General features: G+C 46.5%; 1 protein-coding gene across 1 annotated transcript in view; it reads left to right on the plus strand.

The window, feature by feature from the left end:
- Window positions 1-13,139, plus strand: part of LOC138674630 (volume-regulated anion channel subunit LRRC8C-like) — a 71,073-nt gene extending 57,934 nt beyond the window's left edge. Inside the window, exon 3 of the mRNA XM_069762446.1 lies at window positions 12,856-13,139. Within this exon, the coding sequence (XP_069618547.1) occupies window positions 12,856-13,139 (284 nt within the window). The remainder of the gene's footprint in view (window positions 1-12,855) is intronic.
- The last annotated feature ends 8,155 nt before the right edge of the window (window positions 13,140-21,294 follow it).

Here is a 21,294-nt window from a genome sequence, read left to right on the forward strand (position 1 = left end):
GGTCAGTAAACCATTTACCAGTGGTTTTGGCACTGTGAGCAGGTGCCAGGTCGTGCTGAAAAATGAAATCTTCATCTCCATAAAGCATTTCAGCCGATGGAAGCATGAAGTGCTCCAAAATCTCCTGATAGCTAGCTGCATTGACCCTGCCCTTGATGAAACACAGTGGACCAACACCAGCAGCTGACATGGCACCCCACACCATCACTGACTGTGGGTACTTGACACTGGACTTCAGGCATTTTGGCATTTCCTTCTCCCCAGTCTTCCTCCAGACTCTGGCACCTTGATTTCCGAATGACATGCAAAATTTGCTTTCATCAGAAAAAAGTACTTGGGACCACTTAGCAACAGTCCAGTGCTGCTTCTCTGTAGCCCAGGTCAGGCGCCTCTGCCGCTGTTTATGGTTCAAAAGTGGCATTACCTGGGGAATGCGGCACCTGTAGCCCATTTCCTGCACACGCCTGTGCACGGTGGCTCTGGATGTTTCCACACCAGACTCAGTCCACTGCTTCCTCAGGTTCCCCAAGGTCTGGAATCGGTCCTTCTCCACAATCTTCCTCAGGGTCCGGTCTCCTCTTCTCGTTGTACAGCGTTTTCTGCCACATTGTTTCCTTCCAACAGACTTACCATTGAGGTGCCTTGATACAGCACTCTGGGAACAGCCTATTTGTTGAGAAATTTCTTTCTGGGTCTTACCCTCTTGCTTGAGGGTGTCAATGATGGCCTTCTTGACATCTGTCAGGTCGCTAGTCTTACCCATGATGGGGGTTTTGAGTAATGAACCAGGCAGGGAGTTTATAAAAGCCTCAGGTATCTTTTGCATGTGTTTAGAGTTAATTAGTTGATTCAGATGATTAGGGTAATAGGTCGTTTAGAGAACCTTTTCTTGATATGCTAATTTATTGAGACAGGTTTTTTGGGTTATCAGGAGTTGTATGCCAAAATCATCAGTATTAAAACAATAAAAGACCTGACAAATTTCAGTTGGTGGATAATGAATCTATAATATATGAAAGTTTAATTGTAATCATTACATTATGGTAAATAATGAAATTTAACACTATATGCTAATTTTTTGAGAAGGACCTGTATATACTCTTTTTTATCAATGTTGTTTATTTTCATAATCTTTATTCTGTACTTTATTATTCAATATTGTCACTTCCTTATTGATCCTGTCCATATAATTTTTGATATTTTGCATACACTAACACCTGCGATATATGACAGGGCGTTGGTATATCATCCTTCTGGTCTTCAACATCATGGCCGCTGAGAGTGCGCGTGCGCATTGTGTTCACCCGGCACTGTCTCTTCATCTGCCGTCTGCAGTACACTCAGTGCGCATGTCTATTGACGTCATAGGGTGATAGGTCACCCGCATGCGCAGTGTGTGTCTGACGGCGGTGGGATAGAAGATTTTCTAGTGCATGGGGTCATATGCGCATGCGCCATTATCAATTGGCGAGCTGTGGATCTATAAATGGTGCATTATGGACCGGACTATGCTACTTCCCCTTTTGAGAAAGCGGGCATGCGAAAGGTGCGTCAGGGGTTGCGGGGGGATCCTTGCCGGTCCTGATTCACCATGGGTAAGCACATCATTTAATATAGCGCTTTACTTGGAGGTGGCTGTACCTTGGGGTTCACTATGGAACGATATGTGTTTGGTGATTGAAATTATTATGCGGACGTGAGTCTGCACCTGTGTGCTGCTGCCTTTGTCTGCTCATGCTACACTATTGATCGGCAGGATCCCCGCTGGGTACTGGCATTGTTTCCTCCTTATCTTACTTGTGATCCTTTGTATTTAAAGGTACTTGAGCTCCTAAGAATCCAAATGGATTTACAATCTAAATAGTTTGGCTCCGGCGGGTATAAATGAGGAACTCTTGTACACCGGCTTTTATAAGCAAACATGAAGGATTGGAACCTCTTTTACCTACCTCCCCCCATAGCCCTACTTTGACATTTTTTGCATTTATATATATTTTTGTGCTTTGTGTCTTGTTTCAGATCCTGTGGACATATTTACCTTCTTTGACCCTCTCCTAGGTGTGACACGGGGAATCACTACGGACCTTTGGGATGGCTTATCTTTTGACTCCAGGCTTGCCGGCTCCTTCTATGACCCATCTATTTGTTTATGTCATATCCTGCCCAATTTTTGTCTGCTGCCGGCTGTACTGTATGTTATGCACCACTGCCTGAACTTCTTCCATTGCGGTACCTGCTGGCTTATTTATGAGATTATTGCATTACCTTATGAATGAATAAATATATGTGTATAATTGGCGGTTTCGCCATACATAATGTCTGCATTCTGATGTCATACTATTTGATGTGGATTATGCCCTCTAAATATTGGGTTCCATTAGTTTGGGTGAGCGTTTATTCGTCGGGTTTACGCCATTGCTTGTCTGTGCTTGTCTTTCGGATTATCTCATAGAAAGTGCTTTTTACATAAATGCCTTTTTTGGTTTAATCTGGCATCTTTCGTCTAAACACCTTCTGGACCGGGGGACTCTGCTTTTTGCGCAGCCTCGGCGAATTGCTATAAATGACAAATTGTATAAGACGCAATCACGTCTATGTATACAATTATTCCTAAGGATTAAGGGACAGTCCCATTATTGTGGACATGTACGCCTGCTTTCAACATGCATTCCCCTTTAGGGGCCAGCGTTCTGTTGGCGGATTGAAAATGTTTGATTTATCTAGCTGAGCATCTCTTTGCCGTCTTTACATCTGTGTTACTGGCCGAGTCCTTGGACTAGGCTATTATATTGTGCAGGCATTTATTACTATGCTTCCTTATTACAAAGAGGTTTTTATTATGTTTATGCGCAGGTGCATTTCTCAACCATTTCAGCGTCGCTTAAAACTATGGTAACCTTGGTACCGGGACTGTAGTCACGGCGACCTAACTGGAACAACTCCTAACATTTTGCTGGGTGGTGGGATTGCAGGGCTGGTGGGTCTAGTCTTTTACTGCTGTTCCGGCGCTGATATTTTCCTTTAGGCTACTATACTGCGCGGACATTGTTTACTGTGCTTTCTGAATGGAGGCATGTTTCCCCAGTGTGTATGGGTGTAGCTGTTTTGATAAATTCGGCGTGTTTGTGGTAATCCGTTTTCCACAGCGGCGCCTGCGATTTTGCAGGTTTGGCGACATAGCTGCAAGATACAGATTGTGCAACAGTATTTTGTTAAACTTATTGAACCAGCTGGTTTTCCTGGCTGGGTTGTCACTTTGCGCAGGCGCCGAATTGTGCGATCTATGTTCTGAAGGAGCTTTTCCAAATGCGCAGGCGCAGCCTTTCACTATTTCAGCGATCTTCTAATTATGGTAAATGCGCAGGCGCAGCATCTGATTAATCCAGCGCTCTTCTAACCGCGGCAATCTTTATACCGGGACTGCACTCATCAGTGTGCAGCCTCGGCAACATAGTTGGAGAAATTTACTACGCACGCGCAATGAGGGGAAACCCTTTGAACCGGAAGTGTTTGCGGGTCTGTGTTTACTATGGGGAAACTACATGCGGCCGCAGCCTCACAGGTGGCAAAAATCGTACTTCATTATTCCATCATACAAGAGCAGGGTAAGGCAGTTTTTTGTACATTTTCCCTGATGAAGACGCTCTTGTAGCGTCGATACGCGTGGGGCTCAGTTCCCCCCCTCCCAGCACTAGCACCTTAATTTTGGCCGCTGCATCTCTGTCTGGCGCCCTCTCCTTTAGACTTTCTAAGGACTTTGGACCTCAATATCGATCTTACCCCCAGGCTCTCTTCTTTTGGGTGATATCTACCGCAATCCTGTGACATCTATCCTTGTATGGTATTATTTTGGTTGATATATCTGAGATGCATGATTTGTGTCCTGTCCTTACCACTATTGTGTGGTTCAGAGTGTCTGATTTTGGTGGGATATAGCCGGCAGCAGATGGGCGATTATCATATGTGTGTATGCATATCTTTCATCTGCTATATTATCAAAATATTGGGTGCTGGTTGGTATTTGTTTCCATTTACTGGGGGGGGGAGGGGGGGTTTGCATGTGGCTTATTAGCCATATGCTTGTCTTTTGGTTTTTTAATATGTTTTTAAATGTGTGTCTTACCTTGCTGTGCTTTTTATATTAATATAATAAAATTCATTTTTTGATGGTTGATCCCTTTTGTTATGCATATCTTTTCTCTTGCTTGATTTTCTATGGTCCCTTTTATATGCATATGGTTGATCCCTGATTTATTTGGTTTTGTGGTGCCCGCTACTTTTTCTTGTACACAATTGGATGACTTGTCCCCACAGTCCCGTGCGCGATGTGTTCTTCTTAACTGTAATTATTTTCCCGAAACAATTTATGAGTCTGCGCTAATTTTATATTGTTATTTGTTTTTAACTCTATGTTGTCTTTGTCCTTTTCAGTTATTAATTTCAATGGATGTCTCACATGTCGTCTTTCTGATGGAACCATCTTACAAATTAGGGATCCCATTCATTTAGGCCATCATTAAAACTTGCGGATTTGGAGTCATATCTGTTCTCACGATTTGGACTTTTCCATATTTATGTGGGGCACTTGTTGTTCCACTATGTGCAGTGTTGCTATTTTGGATGAAGCATTGTATTCTTATTTATTTTACTAACTGCTTATTTATTATATAATAATATGATACTGTATTCATATTTGTTCACTATTATCACTAAATGTTACATCACCTGTGTCATTTGTATGGGATTGTTTTTTGCTATATATACACTTCTTTATCAATGTTGTTTATTTTCATAATCTTTATTCTGTACTTTGTTATTCAATATTGTCACTTCCTTATTGATCCTGTCCATATAATTTTTGATATTTTTAATACACTAACACCTGCGATATCTGACAGGGCGTTGGTATGGGGACTCAGCTTCCGCTTTATATCAACCTTCTGGTCTTCAACATCATGGCCGCTGAGAGTGCGCGTGCGCATTGTGTTCACCCGGCAGTCTCTTCATCTGCCGTCTGTAGTACACGCAGTGCGCATGTCTATTGATGTCATAGAGTGATAGGTCACCCGCATGCGCAGTGTGTGTCTGACGGCGGTGGGATAGACACTTTTCTAGTGTGCGGGGTCATATGCGCATGCGCCATTATCAACTGGCGAGCTGTGGATCTATAAATGGGGCATTATGGACGGGACTATTATGCTACTTCCCCTTTTGAGAAAGCGGGCACGCGTAAGGCGCGTCAGGGGTTGCGGGGGGATCCTTGCCGGTCCTGATTCACCATGGGTAAGCACATATAGCGCTTTACTTGGAGGTGGCTGTACCTGGGTGTTCACTATGGAACGATATGTGTTTGGTGATTGAAATTATTATGCGGACGTGAGTCTGCACCTGTGTGCTGCTGCCTTTATCTGCCCATGCTACACTATTGATCGGCAGGATCCCCGCTGGGTACTGGCATTGTTTCCTCCTTATCTTACTTGTGATCCTTTGTATTTAAAGGTTACATCTGTTTAATTATTTAATAAAAGAATCCTCTTTTACTCCTGTTGGTGGTGTGTTTGTTTACTCCATCCTTTTGTAATCATACTAATATATAGGCTATACTTATAAAATGAATGTACTTAGCGCACAAATAGGCCAATACATGAGAGCCCACCAGCCATGACAATGCAACCTCTCTCTGGTAGGAGCCTAAACCTAATATTTATGAAACATGCCTCTACTGGGCTTGAAAACCTGCGACTTTAATGGACAAGTAGGATTTAGTATTAATTTAAAAAATCCTTAGGCTGATAGGAAGAGGAATTCAGCCAAACATGGAGGCAGTCAACACCTCCAATAGTTCACTACACAAGAAACTGACCAGCACCTAAGAGAATAAAGCACGTAAGAACAGGTGCAAGACGCTATGACTGGATATAGAGGGGGAAAAAAAACCAATACTCCAGCCTCTGTAAGCGTCAAGATGTGTGCAGACATTGAATGTATGAAATATTGACTGCATTACTGTCATTTAGAAAATACATATAATATGAAGGTGCCGTATACACTCGAGTATAAGCCGACCCGAGTATAAGCTGAGACCTGTAATTTTGCCACAAAAAACTGGGAAAACTCGAGTATAAGCCTAGGGTGGAAAATACAGCAGCTACCGCTAAATGTCAAAAGTAAAAATAGATACCAATAAAAGTAAGATTAATTGAGACATCAGTAGGTTAAGTGTTTTTTGAATATCCACATTGAATCAGGAGCCCCATATAATGCTCCATACAGTTCATGATGGGCCCCATATAATGATCCATATAGTTTATGATGGGCCCCATAAGATGCTCCATATTAAAATATGCCCCATATAATGCTGCACAAATGTTGATTATGGCCCCATAACATGCTCCATAGAGATGTTTGCCCCCATATAACGCTGCACATGGCCCCTGTTATGATTAGGTAATTCAGTACCACAATGGACATAGAAGTCAGAGCACATACAGTGACCTGACAATAACCCAAAAACATAGAACGAGCTCTGAGACGTGGGAACTCTGCTGACCGCAATCCCTAATCCTCTCCAACCACACTAGAGGCAGCCGTGGATTGCGCCTAACGCTCCCTATGCAACTCGGCACAGCCTGAGAAACTAGCTAGCCTGAAGATAGAAAATAAGCCTACCTTGCCTCAGAGAAATACCCCAAAGGAAAAGGCAGCCCCCACATATAATGACTGTGAGTTAAGATGAAAAGACAAACGTAGAGATGAAATAGATTTAGCAAAGTGAGGCCCGACTTTCTGAACAGAGCGAGGATAGAAAAGGCAACTTTGCGGTCAACACAAAACCCTACAAACAACCATGCAAAGGGGGCAAAAAGACCCTCCGTACCGACTAACGGCACGGAGGTACACCCTCTGCGTCCCAGAGCTTCCAGCAAGCAAGAAAAAACAAATAAGCAAGCTGGACAGAAAAAAATAGCAAACAAAATAACAAAAGAGGAATTTAGCTATGCAAAGCAGCAGGCCACAGGAACGATCCAGGAGGAAACAGGTCCAATACTAGAACATTGACTGGAGGCCAGGATCAAAGCACTAGGTGGAGTTAAATAGAGCAGCACCTAACGACTTCACCACATCACCTGAGGAAGGAAACTCAGAAGCCGCAGTACCACTCTCCTCCACCAACGGAAGCTCATAGAGAGAATCAGCCGAAGTACCACTTGTGACCACAGGAGGGAGCTCTGCCACAGAATTCACAACAGTACCCCCCCCCTTGAGGAGGGGTCACCGAACCCTCACCAGAGCCCCCAGGACGACCAGGATGAGCCATATGAAAGGCACGAACAAGATCGGGAGCATGGACATCAGAGGCAAAGACCCAGGAATTATCTTCCTGAGCATAACCCTTCCACTTAACCAGATACTGGAGTTTCCATCTTGAAACACGAGAATCCAAAATCTTCTCCACAATATACTCCAACTCCCCCTCCACCAAAACCGGGGCAGGAGGATCAACAGATGGAACCCTAGGTGCCACGTATCTCCGCAACAATGACCTATGGAATACGTTATGAATGGAAAAAGAATCTGGAAGGGTCAGACGAAAAGACACAGGATTAAGAACCTCAGAAATCCTATACGGACCAATGAAACGAGGTTTAAACTTAGGAGAGGAAACCTTCATAGGAATATGACGAGAAGACAACCAAACCAAATCCCCAACACGAAGTCGGGGACCCACACAGCGTCTGCGATTAGTGAAACGTTGAGCCTTCTCCTGGGACAAGGTCAAATTGTCCACTACATGAGTCCAAATCTGCTGCAACCTGTCCACCACAGTATCCACACCAGGACAGTCCGAAGACTCAACCTGCCCTGAAGAGAAACGAGGATGGAACCCAGAGTTGCAGAAAAACGGCGAAACCAAGGTAGCCGAGCTGGCCCGATTATTAAGGGCGAACTCAGCCAAAGGCAAAAAGGACACCCAGTCATCCTGATCAGCAGAAACAAAGCATCTCAGATATGTTTCCAAGGTCTGATTGGTTCGTTCGGTCTGGCCATTAGTCTGAGGATGGAAAGCCGAGGAAAAAGACAAGTCAATGCCTATCCTACCACAAAAGGCTCGCCAAAACTTTGAAACAAACTGGGAACCTCTGTCAGAAACGATATTCTCTGGAATGCCATGTAAACGAACCACATGCTGGAAGAACAATGGCACCAAATCAGAGGAGGAAGGTAATTTAGACAAGGGTACCAAATGGACCATCTTAGAGAAGCGATCACAAACCACCCAAATGACTGACATTTTTTGAGAGACGGGAAGATCTGAAATAAAATCCATAGAGATATGTGTCCAAGGCCTCTTCGGGACCGGCAAGGGCAAAAGCAACCCACTGGCACGAGAACAGCAGGGCTTAGCCCGAGCACAAATCCCACAGGACTGCACAAAAGAATGCACATCCCGCGACAGAGATGGCCACCAAAAGGATCTAGCCACTAACTCTCTGGTACCAAAGATTCCAGGATGACCAGCCAACACCGAACAATGAACCTCAGAGATAACTTTATTCGTCCACCTATCAGGGACAAACAGTTTCTCCGCTGGGCAACGATCAGGTTTATTAGCCTGAAATTTTTGCAGCACCCGCCGCAAATCAGGGGAGATGGCAGACACAATTACTCCCTCTTTGAGAATACCCGCCGGCTCAGATAAACCCGGAGAGTCGGCCACAAAACTCCTAGACAGGGCATCCGCCTTCACATTTTTAGAGCCCGGAAGGTACGAAATCACAAAGTCAAAACGGGCAAAAAACAGCGACCAACGAGCCTGTCTAGGATTCAACCGCTTGGCAGACTCGAGATAAGTCAAGTTCTTATGATCAGTCAATACCACCACGCGATGCTTAGCTCCTTCAAGCCAATGACGCCACTCCTCGAATGCCCACTTCATGGCCAGCAACTCTCGATTGCCAACATCATAATTACGCTCAGCAGGCGAAAACTTCCTGGAAAAGAAGGCGCATGGTTTCATCACCGAGCAATCAGAACTTCTCTGCGACAAAACAGCCCCTGCTCCAATCTCAGAAGCATCAACCTCGACCTGGAATGGAAGCGAAACATCTGGTTGACACAACACAGGGGCAGAAGAAAAACGACGCTTCAACTCTTGAAAAGCTTCCACAGCAGCAGAAGACCAATTGACCACATCAGCACCCTTCTTGGTCAAATCGGTCAATGGTTTAGCAATACTAGAAAAATTGCAGATGAAGCAACGATAAAAATTAGCAAAGCCCAGGAACTTTTGCAGACTTTTTAGAGATGTCGGCTGAGTCCAATCATGGATGGCTTGGACCTTAACAGGGTCCATCTCGATAGTAGAAGGGGAAAAAATGAACCCCAAAAATGAAACCTTCTGAACACCAAAGAGACACTTTGATCCCTTCACAAACAAAGAATTAGCACGCAGGACCTGAAACACCGTTCTGACCTGCTTCACATGAGACTCCCAATCATCCGAGAAGATCAAAATATCATCCAAGTATACAATCAGGAATTTATCCAGGTACTCTCGGAAGATGTCATGCATAAAGGACTGAAACACTGATGGAGCATTGGCAAGTCCGAATGGCATTACTAGATACTCAAAATGGCCCTCGGGCGTATTAAATGCAGTTTTCCATTCATCGCCTCGCTTAATACGCACAAGATTATACGCATCACGAAGATCTATCTTGGTAAACCAACTAGCCCCCTTAATCCGAGCAAACAAATCAGATAACAACGGCAAGGGGTACTAAAATTTAACCGTGATCTTATTTAAAAGGCGGTAATCTATACAAGGTCTCAGCGAACCATCCTTCTTGGCCACAAAAAAGAACCCTGCTCCTAATGGCGACGATGACGGGCGAATATGCCCCTTCTCCAAGGACTCCTTCACGTAACTCCGCATAGCGGCGTGCTCAGGCACAGATAAATTAAACAGTCGACCTTTTGGGAATTTACTACCAGGAATCAAATCGATAGCACAATCACAATCGCTATGCGGAGGTAGGGTATCGGACTTGGGCTCATCAAATACATCCCGGTAATCAGAAGAACTCTGGAACCTCAGAAGGGGTGGATGACGAAATAGACAGAAATGGGACATCACCATGTACCCCCTGACAACCCCAGCTGGACACAGACATGGATTTCCAATCTAATACTCGATTATGGACTTGTAGCCATGGCAACCCCAACACGACCACATCATGCAGATTATGCAACACCAGAAAGCGAATAACCTCCTGATGTGCAGGAGCCATGCACATGGTCAGCTGGGTCCAGTACTGAGGCTTATTCTTGGCCAAAGGCGTAGCATCAATTCCTCTCAATGGAATAGGACACTGCAAGGGCTCCAAGAAAAACCCACAACGCCTAGCATACTCCAAGTCCATCAAATTCAGGGCAGCGCCTGAATCCACAAATGCCATGACAGAATAAGATGACAAAGAGCAGATCAAGGTAACGGACAAAAGAAATTTTGACTGTACCGTACCAATGGTGGCAGACCTAGCGAACCGCTTAGTGCGCTTAGGACAATCAGAGATAGCATGAGTGAAATCACCACAGTAGAAACACAGCCCATTCTGACGTCTGTGTTCTTGCCGTTCAACTCTGGTCAAAGTCCTATCGCACTGCATAGGCTCAGGTTTATGCTCAGATAATACCGCCAAATGGTGCACAGATTTACGCTCACGCAAGCGTCGACCGATCTGAATGGCCAAAGACATAGACTCATTCAGACCAGCAGGCATAGGAAATCCCACCATGACATCCTTAAGGGCTTCAGAGAGACCCCTTCTGAAAATAGCTGCGAGCGCACCTTCATTCCATTGAGTACGGACCACTTTCTAAATTTCTGACAATATACCTCTATCTCATCCTGACCCTGACACAGAGCCAGCAAATTTTTCTCTGCCTGATCCACTGAATTAGGTTCATCGTACAGCAATCCGAGTGCCAGGAAAAAACGCATCGATATTACTTAATGCAGGATCTCCTGGCGCAAGAGAAAATGCCCAGTCCTGAGGGTCGCCACGTAAAAAAGAAATAATGATCCTAACTTGTTGAACTGGGTCACCAGAGGAGCGAGGTTTCAAAGCCAGAAATAGTTTACAATTATTTTTGAAACTCAGAAATTTAGTTCTATCTCCAAAAAACAAATCAGGAATAGGAATTCTTGGTTCTAACATAGAATTCTGAACCACAAAGTCTTAAATATTTTGTACTCTTGCCGTGAGCTGATCCACACATGAAGACAGACCTTTAATGTCCATCGCTACACCTGTGTCCTGAACCACCCAAATGTCTAGGGGAAAAAAAAGGCAAAACACAGTGCAGAGAAAAAAAAATGGTCTCAGAACTTCTTTTTTCCCTCTATTGAGAATCATTAGTACTTTTGGCCTCCAGTACTGTTATGATTAGGTAATTCAGTACCACAATGGACATAGAAGTCAGAGCACATACAGTGACCTGACAATAACCCAAAAACATAGAACGAGCTCTGAGACGTGGGAACTCTGCTGACCGCAATCCCTAATCCTCTCCATCCACACTAGAGGCAGCCGTGGATTGCGCCTAACGCTCCCTATGCAACTCGGCACAGCCTGAGAAACTAGCTAGCCTGAAGATAGAAAATAAGCCTACCTTGCCTCAGAGAAATACCCCAAAGGAAAAGGCAGCCCCCACATATAATGACTGTGAGTTAAGATGAAAAGACAAACGTAGAGATGAAATAGATTTAGCAAAGTGAGGCCCGACTTTCTGAACAGAGCAAGGATAGAAAAGGCAACTTTGCGGTCAACACAAAACCCTACAAACAACCACGCAAAGGGGGCAAAAAGACCCTCTGTACCGACTAACGGCACAGAGGTACACCCTCTGCGTCCCAGAGCTTCCAGCAAGCAAGAAAAAACAAATAAGCAAGCTGGACAGAAAAAAACAGCAAACAAAATAACAAAAGAGGAACTTAGCTATGCAAAGCAGCAGGCCACAGGAACGATCCAGGAGGAAACAGGTCCAATACTAGAACATTGACTGGAGGCCAGGATCAAAGCACTAGGTGGAGTTAAATAGAGCAGCACCTAACGACTTCACCACATCACCTGAGGAAGGAAACTCAGAAGCCACAGTACCACTCTCCTCCACCAACGGAAGCTCATAGAGAGAATCAGCCGAAGTACCACTTGTGACCACAGGAGGGAGCTCTGCCACAGAATTCACAACAGGCCCCATAAGATGCTCCATAGAGATATTTGCCCCATATGCTGTTACTGCGATAAAAAATAATAAAAAAGAAAATCACATACTCATCTCATAGTAACATAGTAACATAGTAACATAGTTAGTAAGGCCGAATAAAGACATTTGTCCATCCAGTTCAGCCTATATTCCATCATAATAAATACCCAGATCTACGTCCTTCTACAGAACCTAATAATTGTATGATACAATATTGTTCTGCTCCAGGAAGACATCCAGGCCTCTCTTGAACCCCCTCGACTGAGTTCGCCATCACCACCTCCTCAGGCAAGCAATTCCAGATTCTCACTGCCCTAACAGTAAAGAATCCTCTTCTATGTTGGTGGAAAAACCTTCTCTCCTCCAGACGCAAAGAATGCCCCCTTGTGCCCGTCACCTTCCTTGGTATAAACAGATCCTCAGCGAGATATTTGTATTGTCCCCTTATATACTTATACATGGTTATTAGATCGCCCCTCAGTCGTCTTTTTTCTAGACTAAATAATCCTAATTTCGCTAATCTATCTGGGTATTGTAGTTCTCCCATCCCCTTTATTAATTTTGTTGCCCTCCTTTGTACTCTAGTTCCATTATATCCTTTATATCCTATCTCGTTGCTCATGCCCCCGTCACTTGCTAGTCACCCGTCCCACGTTCCACCGCTGAGCGCCGCTGTACTGACTGTCCAGGCAGAGGGCGGCGCGCACACTTATTACGTCATCGCGCCCTCTGATCTGAGCGTCACTGCAGAGGACGCGGAAGACGGAGCGGCGATGACGGTGGAACAGGTGAATATGCCCCCGTTATACTCACCTGCTCCTGGCGCGTTCCCTGGTCCTCCAGGCGCTGACAGCTTCTTCCTGTATTGAGCAGTCACATGGTACCACTCATTACAGTCGGGTCCATATTCATTATTGTAATGAGCGGTACCATGTGACCGCTCAATACAGGAAGAAGCTGTCAGCGCCCGGAGAACCAGGGATCTGCAGGGACCGCGCCAGGAGCAGGTGAGTATTATTAGACAGCTGCCTCTCCCCCTTCCCTGCCAACCCCTGGGAATGACTCGAGTATAAGCTGAGAGGGGCAATTTCAGCCTAAAAAAAATGGGCTGAAATTCTCGGCTTATACTCGAGTATAAATGGTATTTAGGACACAAGTTTACCATTTTCTGAGTGCCCACCAGCCACAACAAGGCGACCTCCCTCTCTCTGGTAGAACGCTAAACGATGATACTATTTATCAAACATGTGACAAGACCTGTCCATCGGCCACTCTCAGCAGACATTTTATGGATAGAAATGCCAGTCAGTTTCTAATGAAAACTGCACCAACAAGAGAAAGTGGCCCAGCTCTTTCAATGTCCACCATTTATCGACTTTCCGAAATTAGGCGTAATAGTACGCTGATGTCGTACTCCCCCCGTTTGGTGCAAGCTCCGGTGCTGAGCCTGCACCTTTCTGGACACATGTCAGCTGATATACACAACTGACATGCACCCTCAACAGCCATGGGTGGATTTACTGCAAATTATGTCCTCATTCTTGGCTAAAAATCCACTTCAAACTTAAGGGGAGTATTTTTACCCCTCTGTAAAATATGTAGTGTGACCTCTGCCAGAGCTTATTCTTTGGAGCAGAGGAGGCACCCGCAGTCAGACCCTCAGCAACTGATGGCACTTTTAATAAAAATCCATTAAAAAAAATGTCCTATATGACTTCTACAACTTACCAGGCTGTATGGGTCACAGAGAATGGTAAGTGGCCACAGAAGGAAACTGGTGGCGGTGGGGTGATGCTGTGGCACTGGGTGGGAGGAGGGGGGTGTCCCAGCGGTGAGGCAGAGCAGAGTGCATTGATTTCCCAGCGCTGGGCTTCAGGAAGATGGCCGCCTCAAGCGGCACATGTGCAGATTGGGATCTCGGCTGATGTCCCGCAGCCTCACCCCACTTCTGCAGCAGGGACCCTGCTTCCTGCGACACTGCTCCACAACTGCCGCCACATCCCCTCCCCTATATTCGGACTATAAGACACAACTCAATTTACCTCCCAAATTTTGGAGGAAAAAATCCCTTCTCTAGTCTGAAAATATGCTAAACTAGATGGAGGCCCAATGCTATTGCATCGGAATGGGTCCTTGTGGTGTGGGGTTCTTGCGGTGGGAGAGTCTCAGCAGCAGGGGGTCCGGCGTGGAGGCGGTGGGGAGGAGTCCAGCGATGACCCGCTGGTGGTACTGCGCAAGGGCCTGGTACCACCAGCGGGTGCCATATTGGTATACCCGCGGTCGGCGTACTTCTGGTGCCGCGCGGTGGATTGTGGAATTCGAGGACGTCCAGATGCAAGTGGATGACAGACAATTTAAGGTAATTATATAAATAGATGCTGCTGAGAACAGGAAATAAATTGTCAGCGAGAGCTGAACGATTTAGTGCGGGTCTACTGGTGAGGATTTTGCTGCAGATCGTTTCCCCCGGGCTTTAGAAATACAGAAATGAACATTCAACCCATAGTTCTCAAACAGTTTTATTAACCCCTTGTGATGTAGCGATGTCCTTGCTGTGCATTGAATAGGCAGTGACCCATATAAAGTTCAAACAAAGTCTTGTTTATTACACAGCATTCTCACAAACCGGAAAAGAAAGAAAACAAGTCCTTCAGTATGCAGCCGGGAAAAAAAATAACAACAGTCCATAGTCCGCTGCCGTGAGCGTATTACACCCCCGAGTACGCTGGGGTGTCTGGCTTTTCAGGCTCTGCCTGGACCGTGTTTCTCCACACGAAAGGAGCTTTGCACAAGCCTCCTGCAAGGTCTGACTCCCAGACCAGAATGACACACCCAAACTCTCTTGCTGGGGTTTTTTTTTCTATCTTCCAGATTCTATGGCCATGGGCCCCTATAAGATCTGGGCTGGAGGAAACGGACCGGCCCCACTACCATCCTGCAGTCCGTTTCAAAATAAAAGCCCATACCAGGTTTTCCTGAATAAATTCTGGGACAAATAACTTGACCCAGTTCACACTTACTTTTATTCTTCCCTGTGTCTCACAGGCAACCTGCTGTGAGCACAGGGCACTCCAGCGGATCTAATATGCTTCTAAGCACATCCTGGGGGACACATAGCGACCCTCGCATATGACACCGGTCACTGCCTCACATACCCCCCCCTCTGTTCAGACTTGTAGGGTTGAACATTTGTCAGCATACATGGTGCCCGTGACAGGGCATCTGCATTTCCCTGTGATTTCCCAGCCCGATGTTCCACAGAGAAGCTGAAATTTTGTAGGGACAAGAACCATCTGGTGACTCGGGCATTCCTTTCCTTTGCATTTCTCATCCAGACAAGGGGTGAATGGTCTGTTACCAACCGAAACTGACGCCCGAGCAAATAGTAGCGTAGGGACTCCAAGGCCCATTTGATCGCCAAGCACTCCTTCTCCACTACGCTATAATTTTTCTCTGCCGGGGTCAGTTTCCTGCTTAAATAGGTGACTGGATGCTCATCCCCGTTCACCTCTTGCGACAGCACCGTTCCTAAGCCTACCTCTGAGGCATCGGTTTGCACAATAAAGGTTTTCTTGAAGTCGGGGCTGATGAGGACCGGCTGTCCACACAACGCCGACTTCAGAGACTGGAACGCTTCCTCTGCTTGAGGATTCCACTTGACCATCACCGTTTTCTTCCCTTTTAACAGGTCCGTTAGGGAAGCCGATTTACCAGCAAAATTGGGTATAAACCGACGGTAATACCCAATGATGCCAAGGAATGCCCTCACTTGTTTGGAACTTAAGGGCTTGGGCCAGTTTTGAATGGCCTCAATTTTGTTCACTTGAGGTTTGATAACCCCCCGGCCGATCACGTATCCCAAGTACCGGGCTTCCATGAGACCTATCGCACATTTCTTTGGGTTTGCTGTTAACCCTGCGGCTCTAAGAGACTCTAGCACTGCTTGTACCTGGGACAGATGGGTATCCCAGTCGGTACTAAAGATGACTATGTCATCCAAATAGGCTAACGCATAGTCTCTATGTGGCGCTAACACAATGTCCATCAGCCTCTGAAATGTGGCCGGAGCTCCATGTAACCCAAAAGGTAAGACAACGTATTGAAAGAGACCCTCTGGGGTTATAAAAGCGGTCTTTTCCTTCGCTGACTCTGTTAAGGGAACCTGCCAGTAACCTTTCGTGAGATCCAGTGTGGTGAAGTATTGGGCCTTCCCCAGTCTCTCAATTAGCTCGTCCACCCGTGGCATGGGATACAGGTCAAATTTTGATACTTCATTTAACTTCCTAAAGTCATTACAGAAGCGTAATGACCCATCAGGTTTTGGTATTAGTACAATGGGGCTAGCCCACTCACTTCGGGACTCCTCAATGACTCCCAACTGAAGCATTTGCTTTACCTCGACCGCGATGGCTTGCCTTCGGGCTTCTGGCACTCGGTACGGTTTCATCCGCACCTTTACCCGGGGCTCAGTGACAATGTCATGCTGAATCACTGAGGTTCGCCCCGGCAGCTCTGAGAATACATCCATATTCTGCTGTATCAAAGCTCGAGCCTCCCGCCGCTGCTGTTTTGTGAGGGCATCATTGACCTTTACCTCACACCTGGCTGTGTCCTTGGCCAGGGCCAGAGGGACCTCCGATTGTATGACCGTAGTTGCATCTGTGACCAAACATTCTCGGTCCTTCCAGGCCTTTAGCAGGTTTACATGGTACAACTGCTCGGGTTTTCTTTTCCCGGGTTGGTACACTTTGTAATTCACTTCCCCCACCTTTCCCCGTATCTCATACGGCCCTTGCCACTTGGCCATGAGTTTACTCTCTGGGGTGGGCACTAGTACCAACACCCGGTCTCCTTCTTTAAAGGACCTGACCGTGGCCCTTTTATTATAGGTACGGCTCTGAGCGGCCTGGGCATCCAACAGATGCTCCTTTACGATGGGTTGCACGACTGCAATCCGATCCTGCATACTTGCCACATACTCGATAACACTCTTATGTGGAGTGGGCTCCTGTTCCCACGTCTCTTTGGCTACATCCAGCAGCCCCCTCGGGTGCCTGCCATACAATAGCTCAAATGGGGAGAACCCCGTGGACGCCTGCGGTACCTCGCGTATGGCGAACATTAAATATGGCAACAACATATCCCAATCCTTCCCATCCTTGGCGACCACCTTTTTGAGCATGGCCTTGAGGGTCTTATTAAACCTCTCGACCAACCCATCGGTTTGTGGATGGTACACTGACGTACGCAACTGTTTAATTTGGAGCAATTTACATAGCTCCTTAGTCACTTTAGACATAAAAGGGGTTCCCTGATCTGTAAGGATCTCCTTGGGAAGCCCAAGACGACAAAACATGGCAAACAGTTCACGGGCTATTAGTTTAGCCGAAGTGTGCCGAAGCGGTATCGCCTCTGGATACCGGGTGGCGTAGTCTACGACTACTAATATGTGCTGATGGCCCCGGGCGGATTTTACTATTGGTCCCACCAGATCCATCGCTATCCGCTCAAAGGGTACTTCTATGATGGGCAGAGGTACTAACGGACTCCGGTAGTTCGTGGTGGGTGAGGTTAGTTGACATTCAGGACATGTGTCACAGTACTTTGTAACCTCAGCGTAGACACCAGGCCAAAAGAACCTCTGTAATATGCGCTCTAACGTCTTTTTGGCCCCCAAGTGCCCCCCCAACATGTGAGTGTGAGCCATGTCGAGCACCGCCCGACGATAGGGTTGGGGCACTACCAGTTGTTCTACCACCTCATCCCGGATTTTATCAACCCTGTACAGTAACTCCTGGATGACCGCCATCCGGGGAAACTCCTTTTCTGCACCAGGTTGTTGTGCCACCCCATTTACCTCGATTACTCTTTCCCTTGCCCGGGTCAGAGTGGGATCCTGGAGCTGGGCAGTCCCAAACTTACCAGGTGACACCTCCAGCTCATGAATTGGTGGATTCTCTTCCACTTCTCCTGCCAATACCTCTAGGGGAAACCTATCGGGATTACACACTGTCCCTATCGTGGCGACCCCTACGGCAGGTATCCCTGACTCGGGATCTTCGGGTTCTGCACCTGGAATGCTTTTTACCCTGAGAGGGTTAACTCTGGTCTCCCAGAGGGACCAGAACAACGGTAAGTCTCTACCCATCACAGTCCCATACGGAAGAGTTTTTACCACTCCCACCACATGTTTTATCTCTCCACATGGGGTGGAGAACGTGACCTCCGCAGTCGGGTACTCTCGGAGGTCCCCATGTATGCACACTACCCCCACTTTCCGTCCAATAGGACTGTCCCCAGCAACCAAGGACCCGTGTACCAGGGTCACCAAGCTCCCCGAGTCCAAGAGAGCATCCGTCTGGTACCCATTAACGAGCACTCTGCACAGCTGAGGTTCGGTACCGGCAGGGTCTGTAGTGGCAATGCAGACTGGCTGGGCATACATAGACACGCGGCGGGTATACCCGCAGTCCATGGGTTCTGTTGTTAGGGGACAATTAGCAACCACATGTCCAGGTTCTTGGCACCGCCAACACATAACGACTGTGGCACGAGGTAACCTTGGAGCCAGATTAGGGGACACAGGTCTGTGGTCACTCTCTTTCCGAGACAACCCCTCAGCACGGACTCGGTCCGGTCTTGTCCCAGTGGAGGGCCGTGGACTTTTCTTAGACTCCTGAGCTGGCGGAGCCTTACGTGACAGCCGAAGCTGAGCAGTGTCCCGTATAAAGTCCTGGGTGGCCTTATATTGCTCTATCAGGCCTACAACCTAGTCTAGGGTACCCGGGTCCCCTTGACCCACCCAACGCTGAATGGCCGCTGGCAGAGCCCTCACCAGTCGGTCGACCACCACCCTCTCCACTATCTGACTTGTGGATAAAGTCTCAGGTTGGAGCCACCGTTTTCAGAAGCTGCAATAAGTCAAAAATCTGAGACCGGGCAGGCTGGGCTTCCACAAAAGTCCAAGAAAACACCCGTTGAGCTCTCACATAAGTATTAACCCCCAGTCGGGCAAGGATCTCACCTTTTAACTTGGAATAGTCCTGGGCATCCTCCCGACTGAGGTCAAAGTAGGCCTTTAGCGCATCACCCCTCAAGAACGGAGCCACAACTTCAGCCCACTGTGCTGCTGGCAGATTCTCTCGTTCTGCCGTGCGCTCATAGACGGTGAGGAAAGCTTCCACGTCATCTTCCGGACTCAATTTCCTCAAAGCAGAGCGGACCTTGTCACGGGCATCGCGACGTTCCGGGGTCGGTGCCTCTCGCAGGGCTGTAATTTGCTGCAGCAACAGGTTATTCATTTGTTGCTGTTGTTGCTGTGTGAGGACTAGCTGCCTCAGGATCTCCTCCACTTTGTCTGTAGGCCTGAGTTGCAATGTAGCAGGCTTAATAACAGACATGCAAATGGCGTTGGGGTATGCCTTAATTCACACTGCCCGCATTCTCCACCAAATGTGATGTAGCGATGTCTTTGCTGTGCAGTGAATAGGCAGTGACCCATATAACATAGTAACATAGTTAGTAAGGCCGAAAAAAGACATTTGTCCATCCAGTTCAGCCTATATTCCATCATAATAAATCCCCAGATCTACGTCCTTCTACAGAACCTAATTGTATGATACAATATTGTTCTGCTCCAGGAAGACATCCAGGCCTCTCTTGAACCCCTCGACTGAGTTCGCCATCACCACCTCCTCAGGCAAGCAATTCCAGATTCTCACTGCCCTAACAGTAAAGAATCCTCTTCTATGTTGGTGGAAAAACCTTCTCTCCTCCAGACGCAAAGAATGCCCCCTTGTGCCCGTCACCTTCCTTGGTATAAACAGATCCTCAGCGAGATATTTGTATTGTCCCCTTATATACTTATACATGGTTATTATATAACTTTATTATATAAAGTTCAAACAAAGTCTTGTTTATTACACAGCATACTCACAAACCGGAAAAGAAAGAAAACAAGTCCTTCAGTATGCAGCCGGGAAAAAAAATAACAACAGTCCATAGTCCGCTGCCGTGAGCGTATTACACCCCCGTGTACGCTGGGGTGTCTGGCTTTTCAGGCTCTGCCTGGACCGTGTTTCTCCACACGGAAGGAGCTTTGCACAAGCCTCCTGCAAGGTCTGACTCCCAGACCAGACTGACACACCCAAACTCTCTTGCTGGGGTTTTTTTTTCTATCCTCCAGATTCTATGGCCATGGGCCACTATAAGATCTGGGCTGGAGGAAACGGACCGGCCCCACTACCATCCTGCAGTCCGTTTCAAAATAAAAGCCCATACCAGGTTTTCCTGAATAAATTCTGGGACAAATAACTTGACCCAGTTCACACTTACTTTTATTCTTCCCTGTGTCTCACAGGCAACCTGCTGTGAGCACAGGGCACTCCAGCGGATCTAATATGCTTCTAAGCACATCCTGGGGGACACATAGCGACCCTCGCATATGACACCGGTCACTGCCTCACACCCTTCATGACCCAGCCTATTTTGACCTTAAAGACCTTGCCGTTTTTTGCAATTCTGACCAGTGTCCCTTTATGAGGTAATAACTCAGGAACGCTTCAACGGATCCTAGCGGTTCTGAGAATGTTTTTTCGTGACATATTGGGCTTCATGTTAGTGGTAAATTTAGGTCAATAAATTCTGCGTTTATTTGTGATAAAAACGGAAATTTGGCAAAAATTTTGAAAATTTCGCAATTTTCACATTTTGAATTTTTATTCTGTTAAACCAGAGAGTTCTGTGACACAAAATAGTTAATAAATAACATTTCCCACAAGTATACTTTACATCAGCACAATTTTGGGAACAACATTTTTTTTTGCTAGGAAGTTATAAGGGTTAAAATTTGACCAGCGATTTCTCATTTTTACAACGAAATTTACAAAACCATTTTTTTTAGGGACCACCTCACATTTGAAGTCAGTTTGAGGGGTCTATATGGCTGAAAATACCCAAAAGTGACACCATTCTAAAAAATGCACCCCTCAAGGCACTCAAAACCACATTCAAGAAGTTTATTAA

This window comes from Ranitomeya imitator, chromosome 4, assembly GCF_032444005.1.
Source record: "Ranitomeya imitator isolate aRanImi1 chromosome 4, aRanImi1.pri, whole genome shotgun sequence".
Lineage (NCBI taxonomy): Eukaryota > Metazoa > Chordata > Amphibia > Anura > Dendrobatidae > Ranitomeya > Ranitomeya imitator.